At 43.8% G+C, this 24,157-nt stretch overlaps 1 protein-coding gene and 1 pseudogene across 2 annotated transcripts in view; one reads left to right on the plus strand and one right to left on the minus strand.

Annotated features, from left to right (window-relative positions):
- GLG1 (golgi glycoprotein 1) overlaps positions 1-24,157 on the plus strand; it is a 94,002-nt gene that overhangs the window by 24,181 nt on the left and 45,664 nt on the right. Inside the window, exon 2 of one of the 2 annotated variants that reach the window (XM_040982374.1) lies at positions 19,681-19,713. The exons of the other annotated variant lie outside the window; for it this stretch is intronic. Within the exon in view, the coding sequence (XP_040838308.1) occupies positions 19,681-19,713 (33 nt within the window). The remainder of the gene's footprint in view (positions 1-19,680; positions 19,714-24,157) is intronic. 2 annotated transcript variants of the gene reach the window in all.
- On the minus strand, positions 12,785-13,247 carry LOC121157765 (annotated as a pseudogene).

Below are 24,157 nucleotides of genomic sequence, written 5' to 3' on the forward strand. Positions count from 1 at the left end.
TTCACCAGTGTGTCATTCGATTTTGTGTCTGTGAGAATACCTAGTTGTTGGGGTTCCTTGAGATTGTATATGAACTTAGAAATAGGTTTTAAACTTCTGTTTTAAAACACTGCTTGAGGTCCAGTGTTGTGGTGTAGCAAGTTAAGCCTCCACCTGTGCTACCAACATCCCTATGGGCACAGGTTTGAGTCCCGCTGCTCCACTTCTGATCCAACTCCCTGCTGAAGGCCTGTCAAAGCAGTGGAGGATGCCTCACAGCTTTGGAAACCTGCACCCACTTGGGAGACCTGGAAGAAGCTTCTGGCTCCCAGCTCTGGTATGGTCACCATTTGAGGAGTGAACCCATGGACAGAACAATGATCTCTCTCTCTCTGACTGTCAGACTATATGACACTCCGTCTCCGTGTAACTATACACTTCAAAGAGAAATTTTAAAATATACATGTATATACATATATATGTATAATTGGTACTGCTGGGATTGTGATAGGAGTTCTTTCACTCTGTAGATTGCTTTGGGTAGATTGTCAATAGTTTTTTTTTTTCTTTTTAAAAAGATTTATTGGGCCCGGCGCTGTGGCGCAGCGGTTAAGGTCCTCGCCTTGCATGCCCAGGATCCCATATGGGCGCCGGTTCTAATCCCGGCGGCCCCGCTTCCCTTCCAGCTCCCTGCCTGTGGCCCGGGAAAGCAGTGGAGGACGGCCCAAAGCTTTGGGACCCTACACCTGCGTGGGAGACCTGGAAGAGGCTCCTGGCTTCGGATTGGCATAGCACCGGCATAGCACCAGCCGTTGTGCTCACTTGGGGAGTGAATCATTGGACGGAAGATCTTCCTCTCTGTCTCTGCTCTCTGTATATCTGCCTTTCCAATAAAAATAAAATAGATCTTAAAAAAAATAATAAATCTTTAAAAAAAAAAGATTTATTTATTGATTTGAAAGGCTAACTTAGAAAGATAGGGGCAAGGGATGAAGGGAGGGAAGAAAAGGGAGAGAGCGAGAGAGAGAGATCTTCCATCAGCTGGCTCTCTTCCCAAATGGCCACAGAAACCAGGGCTGGGCCAGGCTCAAGCCAGTGGCCTGGAGCTCCATCCGGGTCTCCCTCAAGGTGACAGAGCCCAGCACTCCAACCCTCTGCTGCTGCTTTCTGCTAGAGGCATTGGAGAGAACTAGACTGGATGTAAAGTAGCCAGAACTTGAACCAGTACTCCTTGGATGACGGAGTCCCAGGTGGCCACACTGCAACCCGCAGCTCCCTAATACCATCAACATATTTGACAGCTTAAAAAGATTATGCTTTCAGGCTGGCGTGGTAATTAAGTGGCTGAATCCTCAGCTTGCAAGTGCCAGGATCCCATGTGGGTGCTGGGTTGTGTCCAGACTGCTCCACTTCCCAGTCTGCTCCCTGCTTGTGGCCTGGGAAAGCAGTAGAGGATGGCCTAAAGCCTTGGGACCCTGCACCTGTATGGGAGGCCTGGAAGAAGCTCCTAGCTCCTGGCTTCAGAAGGGCTCAGCTCTGGCTGTTATGGCCACTTGCAGAGTGAACTAGCAGATGGAAGATCTTTGTCTCTCCCTCTCTCTGTAAATCTGACTTTCCAATAAAAATAAATAAATCTTTTTTTAAAAATGCTTTCTGTTGCCTAAATATGAGATGCCTTTCTATTCATTGTATTGCTTAATTTCTTTTGATAAACAATTTGTCATTTCCAATAACCGAAACAGTATTCTGCACATTACCTTTTTTCTCTTGTTGGGAGGCAGCAGTTTGTCCTATTCATTCAGCATTGTAACTTGTGTTGTGATCATGGGAATAAGTTCCAGGAATTTTTTTTCTTTTGTTTGGAAGGTAGAGTTACAGAGAGAAGTCTTGCATCAGCTGCGTGACTATGCAAATAGCTGCCTTGGCTGGAGCTGAGCCCATCCCAACCGAGGAGGCAGGATCCCAAGACAGGAACCTTTCTCTATTGCTGTCCCAGGCCATAAGCAGGAGCTGATTTCTTCATATTTTTACATGTCAGACCAGAAACATCTTAGAATTTTCTAGCTCATGCCCTAAAAGCAACCACTTTTTAAAAAGATTTATTTTTTTTTTAAAGATTTATTTTTATTATTTTTTTATTGGAAAGGCGGATATTCAGAGAGGAGGAGAGACAAAGAGGAAGATCTTCCGTCCGATGATTCACTCCCCAAGTGAGCCGCAACGGGCCGATGCTATGCCAATCCGAAGCCAGGAGCCTCTTCCGGGTCTCCCACGTGGGTGCAGGGTCCCAAAGCTTTGGGCCGTCCTCCACTGCTTTCCCGGGCCACAGGCAGGGAGCTGGAAGGGAAGCAGGGCTGCCGGGGTTAGAACTGGCGCCCATATGGGATCCCGGGCATGCAAGGCGAGGACCTTAACCACTTGCGCCACAGCGCCGGGCCCAAAGATTTATTTATTTTATCGGAAACGCAGATTTACAGAGAGGAGAGAGAAAGATCTTTCATTCGTTGGTTCACTCCTCAAGTGGCCACAACGGCCAGAGCTGAGTCAATTCAGAGCCAGGAGTCTGGAGCTTCTTCTGGGTCTCCCATACGGGTGCAGGGTTCCAAGTTTTGGGCCATCTTCAACTGCTTTCCCAGGCCATAATCAGGGAACCAAAGAAGTGGAGCAGCTGAGACATGAACTGGCATCTGTATGTGATTTGGCTTATGCAAGTCAAGGACTTTAGTCACTAGCTACTACGCTGGGCCCTCAACCACTTCTCCAAGGAACACTGTTTACTTTTAGTGTAAAGAGATGTGTAGAAGTCAACATTGGGGGACCAGCACCATGGCGTAGTAGACTACGTCTCCGCCTGCATCACCAGCATTCCATATGAGTCCAGTCCCAGTTCATGTCCTACCTGGTCCACTTTTGATCCAGCTCCCATTAGAAGATCCCCCAAGTCCTTGGATCCTTGCTTCCATGTGGCCGACCTGTGTGGAAAGTGAACCAGCAGGTGGAAGATCTCTGTCCTCTCTGTCTCTAACTTTAGTTTTCAAAGAAATAAAAATAAATCTTTAAATTAAAAAAAACACACACACACCAAAACTGAAAAATTAGTAGTTTACCAACTTGAATATAACTTACTAAAATAAGGAGTTGCCTGCTATTTTTCTTGATGTTTATTTTTGTGAAGCAATTTTAGCATACTGACCTTGACTTTTTTTTTTTAAAGATTTATTTTTATTTGAGAGGCAGAGTTAGAGAGAGAAGGAGAGACAGAGGGCTTCCATCTGCGGGTCACCCTCCAGATGTCTGTAAGAGCCAGGGCTGGATCATACCAGAGCCAGAGTCTTCTTCCAGGTCTCCTGTGTAGCTGGCAGGTACCAGAATCCTTGAACCATCTTGTGTTTTTCTCAGGCCATTAGCAGGGAGCTAGATGGGAAATGGAGCAGATGGGACTCCCAACTGGCGCCCATATGGGATGCTGCTTTCGCAAGCAGCTTAACACACTATGCCATAATATCAGCCCTTTGTCTTTTTTATAAAATGATTTATATGAGGGACCAGCATTGTGGTGTAGCAAGTTAAGCCTCTACCTACCATACTGACACTCTATAAGGGTCCAAATTCTAGTGCCTACTGCTCAGCTTCTGATCCAGCTCCTGGCAAAGCAGCTGAAGATGTGTCAAGTGCTTGGGCACTTGCTGTTTCCGGAGACTGGGAAGAAGCTCTGGCTCAATTGGCCCAGCTCCAGTTGTTTGTCATTTGGGGAGTGAACCAAACAGCAGATGGAAAATGCATTTCTCTGTCTCCATCCGTCCCTCTGTTTCTGTAACTCTGCCTTTCAAATAGATAAATAAGTCTTTTTAAAGATGTAGGACTTTGAGAACACATTTACCTAATTTCAGCTAGTAAAAGATTACTGAAACACTTTGTGAGTTCCTGTCATCTTGAAGAAAAACATCGGTTCAAAGGTCTTTCCTTAGTCTTGTTTTAACAGGATGACTCATGACATTTCTTTGCAAATGTGTTTTGGGGGATTGAAAAAACAACAAACCAGCATCTCTAGGTGAGATAACGCTTTTGATGTACTGAAGCCCACAGTGGGAATACCCTAGTGGTTATCTGCATCGCATGTGTCCTTAAAGCCACCTGAATTTAGTGTCCTCCCTTCCTTTTTAACTGAAGTGTAGTCATGTTGATAGTTTTTAGAAGTCGGAGTGCCAGTGCCAGTGTTGGAGTGCAGTCTGTGTGCCCGGATCCCATATGGGTGCTGGTTCTAGTCCTGCTTTTAGTCCTGCTTCACCTCAGATCCATCTCCCTGCTAATGTACCTGGGAAGGAAGAGGAAGGTGGACTTTGAACTTGGGCCCCAACACTTCCGCAAGGAGACGGAAATGAAGCTCTCAGCGCCTGATCCCATCAGCTGTTGCAGACATTTGAGGAATGAACCAGAGGATGGAAGACGTTTCTGAGCCTGTGCCTCTCACCCCTCGCCTCCTTTAAATAAATAGATAATAAAAAATAATAAATGTCTCCAGGTTATGACAAATTATAATCTCAGTTCCCTACTTTTTTCCTTTTATTCTTCTATTTGCCAAATTTTTAAAAATAGAATGTTGAGACTGTTCTCTTGATTACTTTACACTGGGCTTATGTGTTGATACTTTACAGTTTCAAACACTGGATAGTGTTTACTCTGAAACTTTAGAGAACAAGGAACTTTACAAAGTTGAAGGCTAAATGGACTATACTGTACAGGCAGTAGTCAGACAAGCCAGTAGCTATAGACTGTGGCACAGACCAACTGGCTTTTATGGGAAAATTATTGCCTACTTGAAAGAAATCAGTTTTAGTCCATTTCCTTGTTTGATTCGCCAATCATTAGTCAACTGGAACTCTTGTAGTAAATAGCTGGCCCAGGTCTTGCAAATTAAAAAACAAAAGCAGGAGGGACCGGCACAATAGCCCAGCGGCTAAAGTCCTCACCTTGCATCTACCATGACTTCATATGGGTGCTGATGCTAATCCCAGCAGCCCCGCTTCCCATCCAGCTCCCTGCTTGTGGCCTGGGAAAGCAGTCAGGATGGCTTTCGCAAGAGGTTCCTGGCTCCTGGCTCTTAATAACTATTGAAACTTCATTTATTTATATAGCGTTAAGCAATAAATTTAGTTTCCCTTTTTTGAACAAGTACATAACCTTGACTTTTCTCTAATACTAATACTTTGTTTAAGATTTATTTGCTTATTATTGGAAAGGCAAATAAACAGAAAAATTGAGTCAGAGAGAAAGATCTTCCATTTGCTGGTTCCCCAAGTGACCGTAATGACCAGTGCTGAACCTGCCCCAAACTAGGAGACAGACACTTCTGGGTCTCCCATGTGGGTGCAGGGTCCCAGCAACCGTAAGGGCTGTCCGTATGCTATATCTCAATTGGCTAATCCTTGGCCTAAAGTATGGGCATCCCTTATGGGTGCTGGTTTGTGTCTTGGCTGCTCCACTTCCCATCCAGCTCCCTGCTTGGGGCCTGGGAAATTAGTCAAGGATGGCTCAAAACAAGGACTTTAGCTGCTAGGCCATGGCACTGGACCCTCATGGACTACATTTAAAAGTAATAGAAATATTCCAGTATGTCTTCAACCTTTATCAAAATGAGGTGCAAGCAAAAAGTACCTGTTCGTTATTGTATCAGTTAGGAGTTAGGAATCTCATCCAAATAAATTTCTATTAAATTAAGAATTTGCTCATATACCATAAAGCTAAGGTATTGATCACACTGTCTTCAGGCTGAGCTGGGGCCATTAATTTAGCTGTATCTGATTCTTGGTCTGCTGGGCTGGTTACCTTAGCAGGCTCCACAGTGCAACAAAGTGGTCACTAAGCTTTGCTCCCTGTCTCTGCGGGTGCAGGAGCTGGTTTGTGAATGTATTACTTGTCATCATCTGAGAACCTGGGCCAGTGAGGAAGGCTCCGTGGGTGGTGGTAGATTGGATTCAGCAAATAATCCTAATTGGACCAGGAGTGGGGGTAGAATGGGGTGACTTCCCCAAGGACTGCGCGTGCTGGGGAGGCAGATGCCAGTCACACGTGCAGGAAGGCTTTTCCCTGATTCAGCTCAGGGAGCGGGAAGCGCTGCTTTGTATGTAGCTCTGGGAGCTTCACACCTAAGTGACCCAAATCAGAACAGTTCTGTGTCTTAGGAAACTGATGCTTTATATTCATTTCTTTCATTATAATCAAGATACCTGTCCATTTCTCAGTTCCAGTTCTTAAGAGCTGCCCTTTCCACTTCATGCTGAGGCAGGCAAGTGCTGAGGGCTCGAGTTGAGGATGGGTTCATTACCGAGGCAGTTGTGCTTCTCCCATCAAAAAACCAGGCGCAGGAGTCTCGTCTGACCTTGAGGGGCAAGTTGGGGAGGCCAGGGCTGCTGTTCCCCCAGAACTGGAGATCAGCAGGAGCTGGAGGCTTTGCCACCACGCTGATTTCAGCAGGCTCCTGCCCTTGTGCAGTCATGCCTCCCTACAGTAAAAGGATCATTGGTAATATTTTCTATAAAGAACTGTGCTATTTATTTTCTGTAAGGGAGAAACAAGTAACATTGAGGCGACTCACACCTTATTTCCACTATGAAAATAAGGTGTGTCCCTCTTGTCTCTTGTTTTACCTATTGAATACCTGGAAGAACCAGACTACAATATCTTCCAGTTCAGAAGTTGAGAGACATGGTTGTATCTGTATGGTGTAGGGTTATGTCATTGTAAAGATCATTGGGAGTTTTTTTTAGATTTGTTTATTTGAAAGAGTTACAGTGAAAGAGACACAGAGAGCTTCCATATTGGTTCTCTCCCCAAATGACCACAAGCCCCTGAGCTGGGCTGGGCTGTAGTCATGAACTCGTTTAGGTCTCCCACTTGGATTGTGGTGGCCCAAGTACTTGGCCCTTCTGCTGCTTTCCCAGGGCACCCTGGCCTCTAGCTGGATTGGAAGTGAAGCAGCTAAGAGGCAAACTGAAGCTTAAATGGAATGCCTGTGTCACAGGCAGCTGCTTGACCCACAGTGTCTCAGTACCAACTCAGTGTGAAAAACAAAAGCAGATTTTGAGAGCCCTCTAAAGGATGTGAAAGACTTCCTCACATTTTGTGTGTGTGTGAGGGATGAGTTGTAAAGACTTTGCTTATCTTAAGCTTCCTAGTTTCTTAACATTTTAAACATTTTCTTTTTTTTTCTTTAATATATTTACATTCTTCCTATAATGGTGTATATGGTCTATTTGTACAATGTAAAGTTTAAAGTAATTAATGTTGACAGACTTATTGTTTGCAAGATTTTTTGCAGAGTATTTTTATGTTTCCATCAGAGACTAAAGCAGTGATGGAGAAGAGTTTAATTTCCTGCCCCCCAACATCTATTGTGTGCTTTTGTGTTTCAGGTATGGTTCTACTGTCAGAAATATTCTTGTCTGGAGCTCTGCTGAAATCTTAAAAAGTTATAGAGATTTTCTTAGAACAGTGAGACAAATTGGGATAGAATAAGGCATGGAGGTGAGGAATATGACCACTACAAAGATCTTATAAGAAATGAGACCTGGGGTGGGCGCGGTGTGCAGTACGTTAAGCTTCCTGCCTGCTCTGTTGGAGTGGGTTAGACTTCAGGCTGCTCCGTTTCCTCCAGCTTCCTGCTAATGCAACCTGGGAGGCAGCAGGTGTTGAGCCAGTGCTCAGGCCCCTGCCGTCCACATGGGAGACCCCGAGGGAGTTTCAGGTTCCTGCCTTTGGCCCAGTTCTGGCAGAGTGTGAGCATTTAGGGGGAGTGGACCAGCAGTGGAACCTGTCCTGGCATCCACTACCTTAGCTGAAAATTTCCCCACTCCAGTACAGTGTTACAGAACCTGATGCACACACATTAACAGTAAGCCTGACGTTAGGATCATTGCACGAGACACAACTGTAGTCAGACAGATGGACTTGACAGTTGAAAGGGAATTCATGCTGAGTTGTAAATTTTGTTTTGAAACATGAATAGTGATTCTGTTTTTTAATGTCTCTTCCATTTTTTAAAAGATATGTTTATTTTTATTGGAAATTCAGATATACAGAGAGGAGCAGAGTCAGAGAGGAAGATCTTCCATCCGATGATTCACTTCCTAAGTAGCCACAACGGTCAGAGCTGAGCTGATCCAAAGCCAGGAGTCAAAAGTTTTCTTCTGGGTCTCCCTCGTGAATGCAGGGTCCCAAATCTTTGGGTCGTCCTTGACTGCTTCCTAGGCCACTAGCAGGGAGCTGGATGGGAAGCGAGGATGCTGGGATTAGAACCAGCCGCTGATATGGGATCCCGGCTTATGCAAAGCAAAGACTTTAGCCACAAGGCTGCTATGCTGGGCCCTGTCTTTTTTTTTTTTTTTTTTTTTCATTTTTATTGTTTGAAGGAGAGTTAGTTCTGCTGTCTGTGGATTTACTTCCTTAATGGCCAAAACACTTCCTGTATTAGCAGGAAGCTGGGATCATTGATGGAGCAGTTATCAGGCCGAAGCACTCTGATACAGAACCTGTAGGTCTCATGGTTGGAGCCAGAGAAAGGCAAGGTTATACTGGAGAACACCACCGACATCCTGTTAGTCAGTGGGAGTGGTCTGGTTGGTATCTCCAAGGATGATAATAGCTGGTTGCTGTTGTTGTTTTTCCCTTATTTCATCACAAAGTCCTATAAATCCAACAGAAGGAAATTACATCCGTCTATGTTAGCATTTCATCTGGATTGGGACATTAGTGACTGGGTCTACTGTTGGGTGAAAATCTAGTTAAAGTGACAAACAATAATGTCATTGACTTTGCAAGTTCAAGAAATGAATATTAATAAGCTACATCCGTCAAAAAGTCATTTTATTCATGAACTTTAGAAAAATTTCTGTCCATGAATCATTCTTTTCCTGACTGTTCATATTCATCATGACTTAATGAAGTCCCATCTGCTGAGTGTAAGTGACAAGCTCATATTAAGTAGGAGTACATTAAGGAAAGTACGGAAGTCTCTGAGCAAAGTGAGGCTTTAGATAATGCTGTTACAGAGTTGCACAAAATAGTTTTTGAAGCCTGATTTTACAAGAATGTTGCAGGCATGGTCATTCTTCAGTTAGTCGTCCTGCAGATGGCTATGGCACATTGTAGCTGGCTTTTAAATACTTTTGCCATCAAGATTTACCTAGGCTTTGGCTAAGGATGTTGGGTACAAGTACTTTGGGGAAGAGGTTTTTTTGTGTCATTTGAGGTTTAGTTATTTGTTTTCAAGGCAGAGTTGCAGAGAAAAGAGGGAGAGATCTTTCTTCTGCTGGTTCACTCCCGAGATAGTTGCAGTGGCAGGAATTGGGCCAGATCCAAAGACCCGGAACTCCATATGAGTCTCCGACATAGGTGACAGGGTCCCAGGTACTTGGAGCCATCTTCCACTGCTTTCCCAGGTAGCTTTTCCAAGCAGCTGGACCAGAAGTGGAACAGTCAAGATTTGAACTAGTACCCATATGGTATCACAGACAATGGACTAAGCCACACACCAACAATACCAGTCCCAATAAGAGATGTTTAATAATCTCACAATAAATATATGTTGATAATGACTTCTTTGTATCAGTCCTGCTATTATCATATAGCTCCAAAAAAAAAAAAAACTATTTACCAAATTAAGGAATTTTGAGGTTCAGTGAAAACCTCTGGTGTTTTTTTTTTTTTTTTTTTAAAGATTTTTCAATCCTGTATGGGATACCAGAGTGTACGAGGTGAGGAATTTAGTGCCGGGCCCCGAAAACCTATGTTTTAAAAGTCCCTACAGGGCTGAGCACAGTAGCCCAGTGGCTGAAATCCTAGCCTTGCTTGTGGCCTGGGAAAACAATAGAGGACAGCCCAAAGCCTTGGGACCCTGCACCTACGTGGGAGACCTGGAAGAGGCTCCTGGCTTTGAATCAGCCCAGCTCCAGTCCTTGTGGCCGCTTGGGGAGTGGATCATCGAATGGAAGATGTCTCTCTCTCTCTCTCTCTCTCTCTCTGTCTTTCCTCTCTGTCAGCTTGACTTTCCAACCTGGACCTCGCAGGATTGAGGGAGCCGCAGCAATATTCCAGCAGTAAGGTGTGGGAGACCCTGTTTCCCACATAGGCACACTCTCAGTTGTCCTGAGCTGCAGGTGTTAACTATTTTTTTTTTAAGTCCCTACAATAATACCAAAATGACAGTAAAATCTAGGGACTGATGATGAAACTGAGGTGGAGATGCCATCAATTTTAAAAAATGTTCCAGTTAGGACCTAGTGTGATAGCCTAGTGGCTGAGGTCCTCATCTTGAGCGCACCAGTATCCCATCTGGGCCAGTTCTGATCCTGGCGGCCCCGCTTCCCATCCAGCTCCCTGCTTGTGACCTGGGAAAGCAGTCAAGGACAGCCCAAATCTGTGGGATCCTGTACCCACGTGGGAGACCCTGAAGAGCCTCCTGGCTTCAGATTGGCTCAGCTCTGGCCATTGCAGCCACTTGGGGAGTGAAGCATCCGATGGAAGATTTTTCTCTCCGTCTCTCTTCCTCTCTGTATATCTGAATTTCCAATAAAAATAAATGTTTGAAAAAGAAGAAGTGGGACATGGAACTCAGCCCGGCGATGGCAGCAGCCCAGGCTGCTACTAGTGTATGACAGCTCGTAAGCTTTCTTACCTCGGAGGGCTGAGTGTCCTGTCCTCAGTGATTCTGCAGTTCGAGCTTTCCTGAAATGTTGAGGCCTGGTCAAAACATGGGTTTTGGGGGCCCAGTTCCAATTTCTGTGTCAGTAGCTCTTAAAGATCCAAAATTTGAATTTTTAACAAGTGATGTTGATACTGGTGGCATTCCTGACGAGTGACTTTGCTGCTTCTGCATTTTGAAAATCATAGCTTGATAGCCTGAGTGTTTTTAGTTTTTGGAGTTGGTCCTCTTTATTTGAATGTTGCTTATTTGCAGTTTGCCCTTTGGTATGTTTTGTGCTTATTGGTATAGAAGATATTGGAAGGCAGAAAAAATGGGCTTGGTTCAGCCTGGTCCTTTAAAATGTACCCTGTCTAAAGCAGTTCATGTCAGCCTGGGGCAAAAGAAAAGCTATTTTTATTACCTATTATTAACCTAATTCAGGAAGAAGGAGCAGGCCTGCCCTTGTTTGGTGTTACCAAAACATAATATTCTGAAGCTGTTTCTTTGGGTTAAAGAGTTTTTATTCAACTCTTTAAAATTTTTTTTGTTTTTGTTGTTAGAAAATTGCTGCTTTGCTTGTTCTCTCTCTTGATTTTTGCTTAAGGTTGTTTTATCTCAGATTCTGAAAGATATCTGATTGATGCTTGAGTTACAAAGTCCAATATTAGATTTTGAAAAGTTTCTTTTTAAAATTTTGAAAAATGCTTATGTGTTAATTTTAGAATTGATCACGTTTCCTGGCCTGAAATAGCACACTTAAGTTTTTGGCGTCTTTTGTCTCCTGTGTGCCAGTAAGAGCTGCGCCATATGGCTCGACTGCTGTCACCCTCGGAAAGCCACACACTGGGGGGACAGTGCCGGGCGTGACTCGGAGCTGCTGCTCGCCATCTGCTTGTCCCTTTAAAGCCAGTGCGCTGACCAGGCTGTATCAGGACTGTGTCTAAGTGCAGCATGCCGTCAGTGCAGTCCTCTAGAGCTCTGTCGCCTCCCAGTTTCAGCATTTGGCCACATCGTGGAAACAGATATTCCAAATTCTGTGAAATCTCTCACCCAGCATTGGACAGAAGCTTTGGATGACTACTGCAAGGACAGCATATATGTTTCAGAATATCATCAGCTCTTTTAGTGACTGGCCATGACAGTGTACTTTCTTGGTAATAACTGCTTCATTTCACACCGGTTCTCCCTCCCCCCGTCCAGCCCTAACCACATTTCCAAAGGGAAAAGAAATCGCAAATATAGACGTTTGATGTTGGTGCAGGCATGTGGGCAGAGGGGATGGGATGTGTAGTTCTGAATGACCTAGACGAGGTGGGAGACTGGTTGCCCTCTTCCCTCATTTCCCTCTCTGGGCCCAGCAGCACTGTGCTTCCTGCTCCTGTTGTCCATCTTACACGGGAGCACATGTTTACTCCATTGTGGCCTCTATCCAGATGTTTCACACTTAATAAAATTGCTTCAAGGCTATCCAGTATAAAATCAACAGATTTTCCTGAAAATCAAAATCAGATACACAAGTAGGTTTTGTTCACTATAAAGGTTATGTTTATTGGATTTTCATTTTTTTACTCATTTTTTTCTTGGAAGTTATTGTTAAATATCTCTTATGTTTGAAATATAGAATAAACAAAATTCTGTCAGCGAACGTGTAAGCAGTGTAATGCCTTACTGGTGAGACAGACAGTATACTGTGATGGTGTCTAGAGGCAGCTCATGAAACAGTTTTCTAGGGGCCGGCATTGTGGCATAGCAGTTAAGGCCGCCACCTGCGTTGCCTGCCTCCTGTGAGGGTTTCTGTGTGTCTTAGTTGCTCCACTTCCTATCCAGCTCACTGCTGAAGGCTTGGGGAAGGCAGTGGAGGACAGCCTAACTGCCTGCGCCTCTGCAACCTGCCCAGGAAACCCGGAGGAAACTTCCAGCTGCAGCCTGGCCCAGCCCTGGCCGTTGCAGCCATCTGGGGCGTACGCCAGCAGATTTGGTCATCTGTCTGTATCTCTGCAGTTCTGCGTAAGTTCAAATAAGCAAGTAGATCTTCTTTTAAAGTTAAACATTCCAATGACTCCAAATATAATAATAATAATACTAAATACCGGAAGAGAGAGATCTTTATACACTGGTCACTCCTCAGATGGATGCAGAGGTTGAGACTGTGCCAGGCTGAAGCCTGAAGCCCATCTCGATCATGGTGATGCTGAGACTCCAGATGTTTGATTTGACATTGTAGCCCTTCTGGTTCAACTCAGGGTTGATTCTTTCAGGAACCATGTAGGGTTTGCAGCTGGCATCCGTCATCTTGGATAGCCACTAATGCTGAAGTCACACATCTTCACATGGCCATTTTTGTTGATGAGAACGTTGGATGGCTTCACATCACTGTGGATTACCAACAGCTTGCTATGTAGATGCTCCAGGCACACAGCGCAGACACAGCAATCTCCCCCAGGATGCCCTCTGGGATCGTGATGTTCTTGTCCAGCACTTTGCGGTAGAGCTTGTCCAGCGAAGTGTCCGTGAGCTCCATGCAAGTCCATACATCTCCCTTTCTGAAGAGCGTCCCATAGAACATGACGGTGTAGAAATAGAAATATAGCAAAATATTTAATTAGAGACCTTTAAAGTTTTTTAAATTACTATTTATTTTGTTGGAAAGGCAAATATACAGAGAGAAGGATCTTGTCTATTGGTTCACTCTCCAAGTAGCCAGAACAGCCGGGGCTGAGCTGACCTGAAGCTAGGAGCCAGGAGGTTCCTCTGGGTCTCCTACATGGGCCATCGTGTACTGCTTTTCCAGGCTACAGGCAAGGCACTGGATGGGAAGAGGAGCAGCCAGGACACGGACCAGCACTCATAATGGTCCTGGTGTGCAAGGCAAGGATTTGGTTACTAGACTGTTGCGCTGGGCCCAGAGATTTCTTTATTTTTAAGACAGATGCTTTCAGTCTAAACATTGTAGAATGTAATGTAAGGGTCTGGTGTAGTGGCCTAACAGCAAAAGTCCTCACCTTGAAAGCACCAGGAGCCCATATGGGCGCAGGTTTTTATCCCAGTGGCCCTGCCTCCCATCCAGCTCCCTGCTTGTGACCTGGGAAAGCACCAGAGGATGGCCCAAAGCCTTGGGACCCTTGGAGACCCTTGGAGACCCAGAAGAGCTCCTGGCTCTTGGCTTCAGATTGGCGCAGCACCGGCTGTTTTGTTCACTTGGGGAGTGAATCATAAGATGGAAGATCTTCTCTGTATATCTGACTTTGCAATAAAAGATGAACCCTGTTTTAAACAAAGAAATGTAATGCAACGTGTGGCTTTTTCTTACCTTTTGGAATGCTAACAGGAAAGCATAATTTAAATCAGTGTTTCTCTGGAGGCACATATTGTTGAAGAGAGCACCTTCCTCAGTGGGCAGTGTTGTCCTGTAACCCAAATGGTAGTCGGCATACCCACACTCTTTATATGTAGTTATTTAAAATGTTGAGTACCTGCTTGCAACTATTTGGTCCAGTGAGATAGAGGCAGATTATGTTAAACACTACGATGTATATTCCTGTTATTACTGTTTTTAAAGCAGTAAATTGTAGTTCAAACAATGACCAGTTTTGTTCACCAACTCAGTGTGGTTAACAATGCCCATTCATGGACCTGGTGCAGTAGCCTGGTAGCTAACGGCCTCAACCTTGCATGCACAAGGATCCCATTTGGGCGCCAGTTCATGTTTTGCCTGCTCCACTTCCCATCCAGCACCCTGCTTGTAGTCTAGGAAAGCAGTCGAGGACGGCCCAAAGCCTTGGGCCCTGCACCCATGTGGGAGACCTGGAAAAGGCTTCTGGCTCCTGGCCTCGGAAGGGCTCAGCTCTGACTGTTGTTTGTTTGGAGTCTTAAACAAACAAGGTCCATTCATGGGCCTGGCATTGCCGTGAAGCTAGTGAAGCCAGCATCCGCTACACTGGCATCCCTACAGTGCCCTTCATGTTCCAGTGCTCTGCTTGTGATCCAGCCCCCTGCTGACGTGCGCGGGAGGCAACAGAGCATGGCCAAGTACTTGCTCCCTTGTCGTCCAGATTCAAGACCCAGAGAGCTCCTTGCTCTGGTCTGCCTCAGCCCCAGTTCTTGCAGCTCTTGTGGAATGAACTAGTGGATGGAAAAAATTCGCTCTTTCTTTCTCTTCTTCCTTCCCTTCTTCTCAATAACAATTTTAAATAAATAGTTTTAAAAGTCTTCCATATTCCAAACGTACCTAATTGAAAGTTGGCCATCTATTGTTGTCACAATAACTTTGCTCTGTCTACATAGATACTTTCGTTTGTTTGTTTCCAGTCATTGAGCCTAAGTGCTCTGATGTGGGATTAGGCATCTTATCTGCTGGGCTACACCTGTTCTTGATTACTGGATTTACATTATGTTAAATAAATGTTTCCTAAGTTTATTTGAAAGAGATATTGTCAGAGACAGAGAGACAGACTGAAGTCTTCTATCTACTGACCACTCCCTGTGGGGAAATAACTGCAGCTGGGCTGCTGTGAAGCCAGGGGCTGGGAGTGCATCCTAGTTTCCCTTGTGCGTGTGCCAGCTTCAGCTGCCTTCCCTGGCATGGTAGGAGGGAATTAAATCAGAAGTGGACTAACCGTGTCTTGAACTAATTCCAGATATGGGATGCCAGTATCATAAGCTGAAGCTTAGTCCCCTGTACCACAGTGCTGACTGCCCCTCCCCCCAATTTTACATTTAAATTAAGTGTATACACTGACACAGAACAGTTTTTCATAAGAAAGCTTCTTCCTGATAGGGTGTGTGCGTGTATTAGGGTCAGGGGAGGGAAAATAGAATATATTTCATTAGAATTCTATTATTTTAGGCCCAGCATAGTACCTAGCGGCTAAAATCCTCCACTTGCACTTGCTGGGATCTCATATGGGTGCCGGTTCTACCGGTTCTAATCCCAGCAGTCCCGCTTCCCATCTAACTCCCTGCTTGTGGCCTGGGAAAGCAGTCAAGGATGGCCCAAAGCCTTGGGACCCACATGTGTAGGAGACCTGGAAGAGGATCCTGGCTCCTGGCTTTGAATCAGCTCAGTTCTGGCTGTTGCAGCCACTTAGGGATGAATCAATGGACAGAAGATCTTCCTCTCTGTTTCTCCTCCTGTCTGTATATATAACTTTCCAGTAAAAATAAAATAAATCTTTAAAAAAAAAGAATTCTTATATCTTCAGGAATAATTTAAAGAATCAGTATAATTTTGGGCCAGATTTATACCACTGAAATGTGTGAGCCTTGCCTGCTCTGTGACGTGATTGCACTCGGGGAGCCTGGAACACAGGCTGAGGATTCCTACTGTCTCCGTCCTGTGGATGTTTTTAGCACAGGGAGCAGCTACTGGACTTAGTTTTGAGTCCAGTTCTCATTCAAAAACAGGTGTTGACTATTGACTTCAAACCTTTGGATCTTCATTTTTAATTATTCTTTTTTAGCAATCCTGGTTTAAGTTTTCATCAGTGGATTAAATGAATACTTCCCATCACAGGTATCCACTTTTGGTGTCAAATATGATTAAAATATTCCTGTGTTTGAAGTGGAAATTGTTCATAGTAATGGACTACTGTGTGTTGATAATTATTGAAGCTAACACTGGGTTTCAGAAAGATATGACTATTTTTATGGGACACAAGCTTGAAAAATACATTTTTCCCTTTCCTCTGTAGTTCAGATCTAAGGCATTCTCATGGTAGAGGATGAATTAATGGCTTCTTTTAGCCAGCACTGGAATGAGCAGTTTCATAGACTTGTTCAGTGAGCTGTTTGCTATCTTCCCTACCCGTAAGGAAAGCTACTGAAATAGGAAAAACATGCTTGAATTTTATCATACACGGAAACTCTACCCTTAAGCTAATACACAGATGTAAGACACTTGTTGTGTCTGATCTATTTTGGTGGCAATTACTTATATAAACTAGATCTTAATCTTAAATCCTAAAGCAAATTAAATTAGTCATCTTTGGGGAAAGATCTGCTCCTTTTTTTTCCCCTCAAGATTTTTTTTTTTAAATTTAGAAGACTGAAAGGCTGAGCTAGAGCACAAGAGAGATCTTCTGCCTACTGATTTACTCCTCAAATGGCTGCAAAGGCCAGCCAGAAGGGGGCTGATTTGGAGCCAGGATGTCCTGGGGATCTCTCAGGTAGTTGACAAGGGCCCAAGCAATTGGGCCATCGTCTGATGCTTTCCCAGGTGCATTAGCAGGAAGCTGGACGGGAAGTGGAGCAACTAAGTCTCAAACTGCTGCGCCCGTTGGGATGCCAGCGCTTGCAGACAGCAGCTTTGCTCACTGTGCTGCAATGCCAGCCCCCCATTCTGACTTAAGAGACAATGTGTAATTACATTGAGCAAGCTATTGGTGAAACAAGGAAAAGATTCTGGAGATGACTTAATGTTTAGAAGAATTGTTTTTAGTTTTGATTGAGGCACTAATACCTCCCTCTTGGAGCAGGGAATCAAAACCAAAATCAGAATAACTTAGAGATTTTTTCACAGCTCCAAAGTGAACTGATATAAGACTGTGAAATAACTCCTGTTCCGATGCATTGTTTGTTCTGGAAGAAGCTAATCTTATTATTTATCTTGAAAAGTTTATTTGTTTATTTGAAAATTAGAGAAACAGAGATCTTCCATTCCTGGTTCATTATTGCAAATTCCCACAACTGTCAGGACTGAGCCAGACCAAAGCCAAGAGTCAGAAAATTCATCCAGGTTTCCCTCATGGGTGGAAGGGGTTCCAAATACTTAGGTTATCGGCTGCTGTCTCCCAGTTTAATTAGTAGGAAGCTGACTTGGAAATATCAAGCAGACAACTTGAACCAGCACTTTGATGTGGGATGCAGGCATCCCAAAGATCAGTTTAACCCAACCCATTATGGAATTTGCCTCATCAGGTGCAATGTTAGTAACCAGTTGAATATATTGCCTTGATTAAGTCTTAAATGTGGAGACTGTTCAGTGTTGAAACTTTGGAAAGGAAAACTTAATAATAAATTTGCTTATTTCCAGAGATCTCATTGACTTGCTAGTATGTCAGAATTATTCCACGTAAAAGCCACCTTAATCTTGATCTTTTTTATTTCTGGTGTGTATTAAAGTGTCAGAGACCTTAAACCAAAGCCTTTACTTGTATTTTAGGCATCAGATCCCATGATAGTCTTCTGAAGAATTAAGACATCGAATGCTAAACATACTGAGTGTTAGGTAGAATTATAGTCGTGCAGGTTCTACACTTCCTTTTGTGCTCCCTGTTCTTAGGTGACTGGTGCTGGAAAGCTATGTGACATTTATTTGAAAGAGAGAGAGACAGATTTCCCATGCACTGGGTCATTCCCCAAATGGCCCGTAACATAGCTGCACACTCTAACCCGGAAGGTAGCAGGGACCCAAATACTTGTTCCATTGCAGGGTGCTATGCGAAATGCACATTAGTGAGAAGCTGGATCGGAGAGCAGAGCCGACGCAGACATTCAGACTCAGGATTTGGTCCTCGTAAGAGGTGCCCTCCACACTGCCCCGACGTGCGAACTGAGGGTCACAGTTGTTGATCTTGCTTTTTCAAGTTGACCAATTTTATATGAGAAACATTTGATTTCACGAAATGAGTTGGCTTGAATTTAGTGTGAAAAAGGAAGCTTGTTCATTGCCTTTAGTGGGGTAGAAACGTTGCCCAAGTAAAATGAAAAAAAGATTCTGAGCTGACATGTTTTTTTTGTTTGCAATATTTGAAAACATCTGTATCTCAACAGTTGAACTTAAATACAGAGACTCACCAGAACCACAAAACATGTGAATGAACAAAACCAAAACTACTTAAAGCTTTGATGTTTGCTTATTAACATCAAAGACCTAAATGAAATCCAGAATAGTTATCTGAATCCAGACTTCTATGTGGTTCTTAGGTTTGAGAGCGCCGCACTTGCCAATGCTAAGAAGACTTGATGGAATGATTTCAAGATTGCATCGCAACAAGATTTCTCCCCACCAAAATTTCCTAAATTAATTTTTCCCCTAATTCCCTACTGCAATTGAGCTAATGTAATTTTTTTTTTTTTGCCAACTTATAGCTAGGATTCTGTCTGCATACTTTTTGAAATTGAGGTTTCATTGCTAGTACTTTGGCACAGCTGGTTAAGCTGCTGTCTGCAGCATCAACAGGCAAGTCCTGGCTGCTCCTCTCCCAGTACAGCTCCCTGGTAATGCACTTGGGAAGACAGTGGGAGATGCCCTTTGCAACAAATCTTTAAAAAAATACACACACACACAAAGTGTATTCATGTGAATATGTATACTTCACAACTTTTTAAAGATTTATTTTATTGGAAAGTCAGATATACAGAGGAGAAGATCTTCCATCTAGTTCACTCCCCAAGCGGCCGCAACAGCCAGAGTTCAACCAGTCGGAACCCAGGAACCAGGAGCTTTTTCTGTCTCCCACACAGTTGCAGGGTCCCAAGGCTTTGGACCATCCTCCACTGCTTTCCCAGGCCGCAAGCAGGGAACTGGATGGGAAGCAGGGCTGCCGGGATTAGAAGTGGCGCCCATGTGGGATCCTGGTGCGAACAAGACAAAGATTTAGCCACTAAGCTACTGTGCCAGGTCCACATTTTTTAGTTTTAATGATAAACTTAGAAGAATTTCTAGAGGTCCTCTGTGTCCATCACCCGCTTTCTCTCATGGGATCATTAGAATATTTTCACGTCATCGACAGGCTTTTTCCACACTCGTTAATATGTCTTTTTTGTTTTTAATGATCTCTGCTTCTCTTCAAAGAAAGGGCACCTGTATTGCACCTGACCCTGTTAACCTTCCCGAATTAGGAGGCGTCCCATCCCCAAGTTGCTGTTGTTTGTAGGCTTAGTGCATTTGTTTCCATCCTCCTGCTTTCTGTTGTGCTTTTCAAGGGAAGAGATAGTGTCCTACAGCTACCTTTCCAGTACATTCCTTACTGTTGATGGTCTTGATTTTTCTGACATTGTCTTTTTTTTTTTCTTTGTAGCCTGAAAATGAAATTTCTTCGGACTGCAATCATGTAAGTATGGATTTTCTTTACTTTACCAAATATGCTTCATGTAAAGATTGATAGGTTTTTAAATGCTTTTCTTTTTCTACTGGGAAATGTGCTCACTTAGCTTCCCTTAACCTTCAAGAATGACCCGCTTTGTTCAAGACCTTGGTACACTGTGCAGATGCCTCTTTGCTGAAGAAACCCTTTATATATATATATTTAAAGTTAAACTTTTCATTAGTTACAGCTGTTGATTGAAAGCAAATCTCTGCTAATTAAGTTGCCAACTTCAGAATTCTGTGTTTTAAACTTCTTTTATAGTCAGCTCTAACCCAGATAACATGGTAACACATCAAAGAAAGACTGTGGGAATCGTATCTATGCAAAGTATCAAGTGTTTTGAGGGAAATCTATGTATTGTTCATACCACAAAAAAGTGAATTTTGCCAACATAGGTCGATATCGGGGAGATAATCTTGAACTGAAAGAGGCATAGCAGACCACCCTCACAGTGTAGTGGGATGATTAGACAGGGGACCACCACAGCACAAAGGCATTTTGGCTATTTAGAGTAACTGATGTTCTGGATAAGTCAGAGATTTAAAGTAGGAAGTAAAATCCTAAGATCCTAGACGACATAAAGAAAGAAAAGACTGCCTTAGTAGGAAGTAAAATGGCAAGATAATTCAAAGGAAAGTGAGTTTCCTGTTTCATACATTTGTTTAGCAAATATAAAAAATATGGTGCATGTTCTGCATTGATTATGATAAATTAAGTATTCTATAGCCTTTGGATCAAAACAAAACAAAATACAGCCATGGACCAAATGCTGCCCACTGTCTGTTTTTGTATGTGATATCTCACTGGAGCAGTGACATGAATTTCTGTATTTTCTGTGGTTTTGTTTCCACACCAGGATGTAATGTTGGATTGTTTGAACAATGCTACAGATTTCCTACAAACCCAAAATAAAATTTCTGATCTGTTTTGGTTCTTGGTAGTTTATTTTCTATAGGTGGAGGAATACAAACAAGAAAATTTTCTTTATAAAATAGTCACCTCAGAATTCTTTAGTGCTATACATATATGCTTTTATTTGACATTTTGTTTTTAGATATTTATGTATAGTTAAGAAAGTAGATAGGCTTATGTCTAATAAAGGACATTTGTTGTGGCATTATTAATAAAGCAGAAGACTAGGCGGGAGTAGAATCTGACAAAGGAAAAGGCCAGGGGAAAAACTTACCTGTACATTAAAACCTTTAAACTCTGGGGAGCAGGAAGGATGGGATTCTGAAAAATTGGAGAAAAATAGGGCACAGCAACAGAGAGAATTCGTATCATGTCTGTAAGAAGTAATTGGAAATAGCTTTGTGGTGCAGTTATGTAAGCCACCACTAATGACAATGGCATCTCTTATTGGAGTGCCAGTTTGGAGTCTTGGCTACCCTGCTTCCAATACAGCTTCCTGATAATGTACCTAGGAGGGCAGCAGCAGATGGGTCCCTGCCGCAACATGGAAGCCCAGAGTAAGAGTTTCGGAGTCTTGGTTTCAAGCTAGCCCAGCCCGGGCTGATGGCAAGCATTTGGGGAGTGAACTGACAGATGGAAAATGTTCTTCTGTGTGTGTGTGTGTGTTAGTGTTTGTGTCTTCCCTACTCTCTTGCTGTCTCTCTCTCTCTCACACACACACACACACACACATATCAAGCATGCGCGCGTGCACTGTGGTTTCTATGGGGTGTGAGGCCTGTAAGCCAAGGCACATTCTTCCCATGCTTGCTCTGTCTCACACATTCACTCATACACACACAAACACATACACAGTGGTTTCCATGGGCTGTGAAACCTCTAAGCTTCCCATACTCGCGTGCGTGCGCTCTCTTTCTCTCTCTCTACCTCTCTCCCTCCCTTCTTCTCTCCTTCTCTCCCTCTCTCCCTCTCTCACACACACAGGTTTCCATGGGGCTTGAGGCCTTTGAGCCGAGGCATGTCCTTCCCTTGCTCATTGAGTCTCTGCAGTGTCACCTGAGGGCAGAGTACCTTCCCATGAGTCCCTCTTTTCAGCGGCTGTTGACCCTACCTTCCCGGCAGTGTGTGGTTCCTGTCTTTCTAGCCCACAGTTTTCCACTGTGCTTGAGATTGTAACTGGGGATTCCACCTTTCTACTCCATCTAGGAGTCAGTCATTCTAGACTAGTCATTCTCACACAGGGCTGAGCCATTATCCCTTTGTATCTCAAGGGCTACAGGTTAGGTTTGGTTATTTTCCCTCTGAAGATAAACAGACCCTCTGCTTAGACCAGGCTCAGACCAGTTTAGGGGGCCAGTCTAGGTTGACAGCTCATTATATGCAGATTGTAACATATTAGCATGCTCAATGACACAGCTGCCAAAGCAGGAGACATTGACTATGTAAGTGTTAAGAAGGAGCATCGGCTAGATTCTAAATCTTCCACTACTTCCAGAGAAACCATGAATATTCCTCTCTTGTTAGAATATAAATAGTCTCTCCCATTGAGTGGCCCATATAAAGTTCATCATGGTTTGAAGACAGGGCACTGCCCACGCAGGGAGCCTGCTCCCTAGGGAGTGTGCACTTTGGCTTTCTCAGTGAAACACTTGTGCTTTCTCTGCTTGCTTTCTGGACCCCTGAATTGTGTCTTGAGATAAAACCATGACAATTGCTCTCTGATGCTGCCTGTTGTCTCCTTGCTAACTTCCCTGAAGGCACAGAGGCCTCCATGCTGATCCTGACCTGGGGGTTTTGCCTTTGCTGTTCTTTCTGCCTGGAATATTCACTGTGAGAGCAAAAGAGAGACAGGGATCTTGCACCCGCTGGCTCATTCCCCCAGTGGCTGAAGTGGTTAGTGCTGGGCCAGGCCGAAGTCAGGAAGCAGTAGCTTCATTTGGGTCTCCCATGTGTGCTAGGATCCCAGACGCTTGGCCATTTTCTACTGCTTCTCTCGGGCCACTTGCAGGGAGCTAAATCAGAAGTGGAGCAACCAGGACCAGAGGTGGCCTTACCCGCTTTATCGCTGTGCTGACCCAATATGTATTTTCCGTGTCCCTTCTTCCTTTAGGGACAATACCACCCTCCCCCATCCCCAACTCCACCCTGAGACTTTGAATTCCATTTAACCTTCTTACCTACCGTCTGCATTTAATTGTCTTTTTCTCCTTGGAAGAATGTAAGTTCAAGCTCCTTGAGTGGAAGAATTTTGGCCTCAGGGCAATGTTTGGCACTGTGGGTTAAGATGTTGCGTGCAGTGGTTGCATTTGGTGGTTCAGGTTGCTCCACTTCTGATCCAGTTCCCTGCTAACACACTTGGCAAAGCAGCTGAGGGTGAGCCAAGTGCTTAGGCCTCTGTCACTCTCAGGAAAGAACTAAGTGGAGTTTCAGGCTCCTGGCTTCAACCTGCCCTACCCTTGGCTCTTGTGCATGTTTGGAGAAGTAAACCAGAACGTAAGAGATCACTTTTTGTCTCATTTTTAGTTTTTGCATCACGCTTTCAAATAATTTTTTTAGCAATTTAAAAAGGATAGGGCCCAGTGCAGTAGCTTACTCTTTCCTCTGTTGTATTCCTAAAGTCCTCGCCTTGTGTGTACCCGGATCCTATGTGGGTGCTTCGTGTCCAGGCTGTTGCACTTCCCTTCTGGCTTGCTGCTAGTGGCCTGGGAGGTCAGTGGAGGACGGCCCAAAGCCCTGGGACCTGCATCTGTGTGGGAGACCTAGGGGAAGTTCCTGGCTCCTGGCTTCGGATTGGCTCAGCTCTGGCCTCTGCAGCTACTTGTGAAGTGAAGCAGCGGATAAAGGATTTTTCTGTCTCCTTCTTTCTGTAGATCTGACTTCCCAATATGAATAAATAAATAAATCTTTTAGAGATAGATACTGTCTTGGCACAAAATATTTTGAAATTTAATAAGTTAGTAGACAATTGGGTATTACCAAAAATAGCTGTCTGGATTTCAAGTTTGTTTTCCACCAGATAAATCTTACCATCTAATTCCATTTTCTATAAACTTGTTGGAGTATCTTTGATAATGTAAGTACTTTATATGACTCAAATTATTTAGCCTTTTTTTTTTTTAACAGAATATATAGTATAATACCATATCATGATTAAATGGCTTTTGTCAGCACTCCAATCAGTAGGAAGGGTATAAACCTTCATGTCTCATCTTCTAAATTAGAAGATGTTATAACTTGAAAATTTGGAGGTAATTACCCTAAGAAAAAGCAAAAGGAACTTGGCAGTGATTTAGTCTTTTTATTTATTTATTTATTTTTTAAATTTGTGTATTTTCCTTGAAAGTCAAAGTTACATAGAGAGGGAGACAGGGAGGTCTTCCATTCTCTGATACATTCACGAGATGGCCCGCAACAGTGGGAGCTGACCTGATCTGAGGCAGAGACCCAGGACTTGAACTGTCCTCTCTGCTTTCCCAGGCCAGAAGCAGGAAGCTGG

The sequence above is a fragment of the Ochotona curzoniae genome, unplaced genomic scaffold, assembly GCF_017591425.1.
Source record: "Ochotona curzoniae isolate NIBS_2020 unplaced genomic scaffold, NIBS_Ocur_1.0 contig_3622, whole genome shotgun sequence".
In the NCBI taxonomy this organism is placed as follows: Eukaryota; Metazoa; Chordata; class Mammalia; order Lagomorpha; family Ochotonidae; genus Ochotona; species Ochotona curzoniae.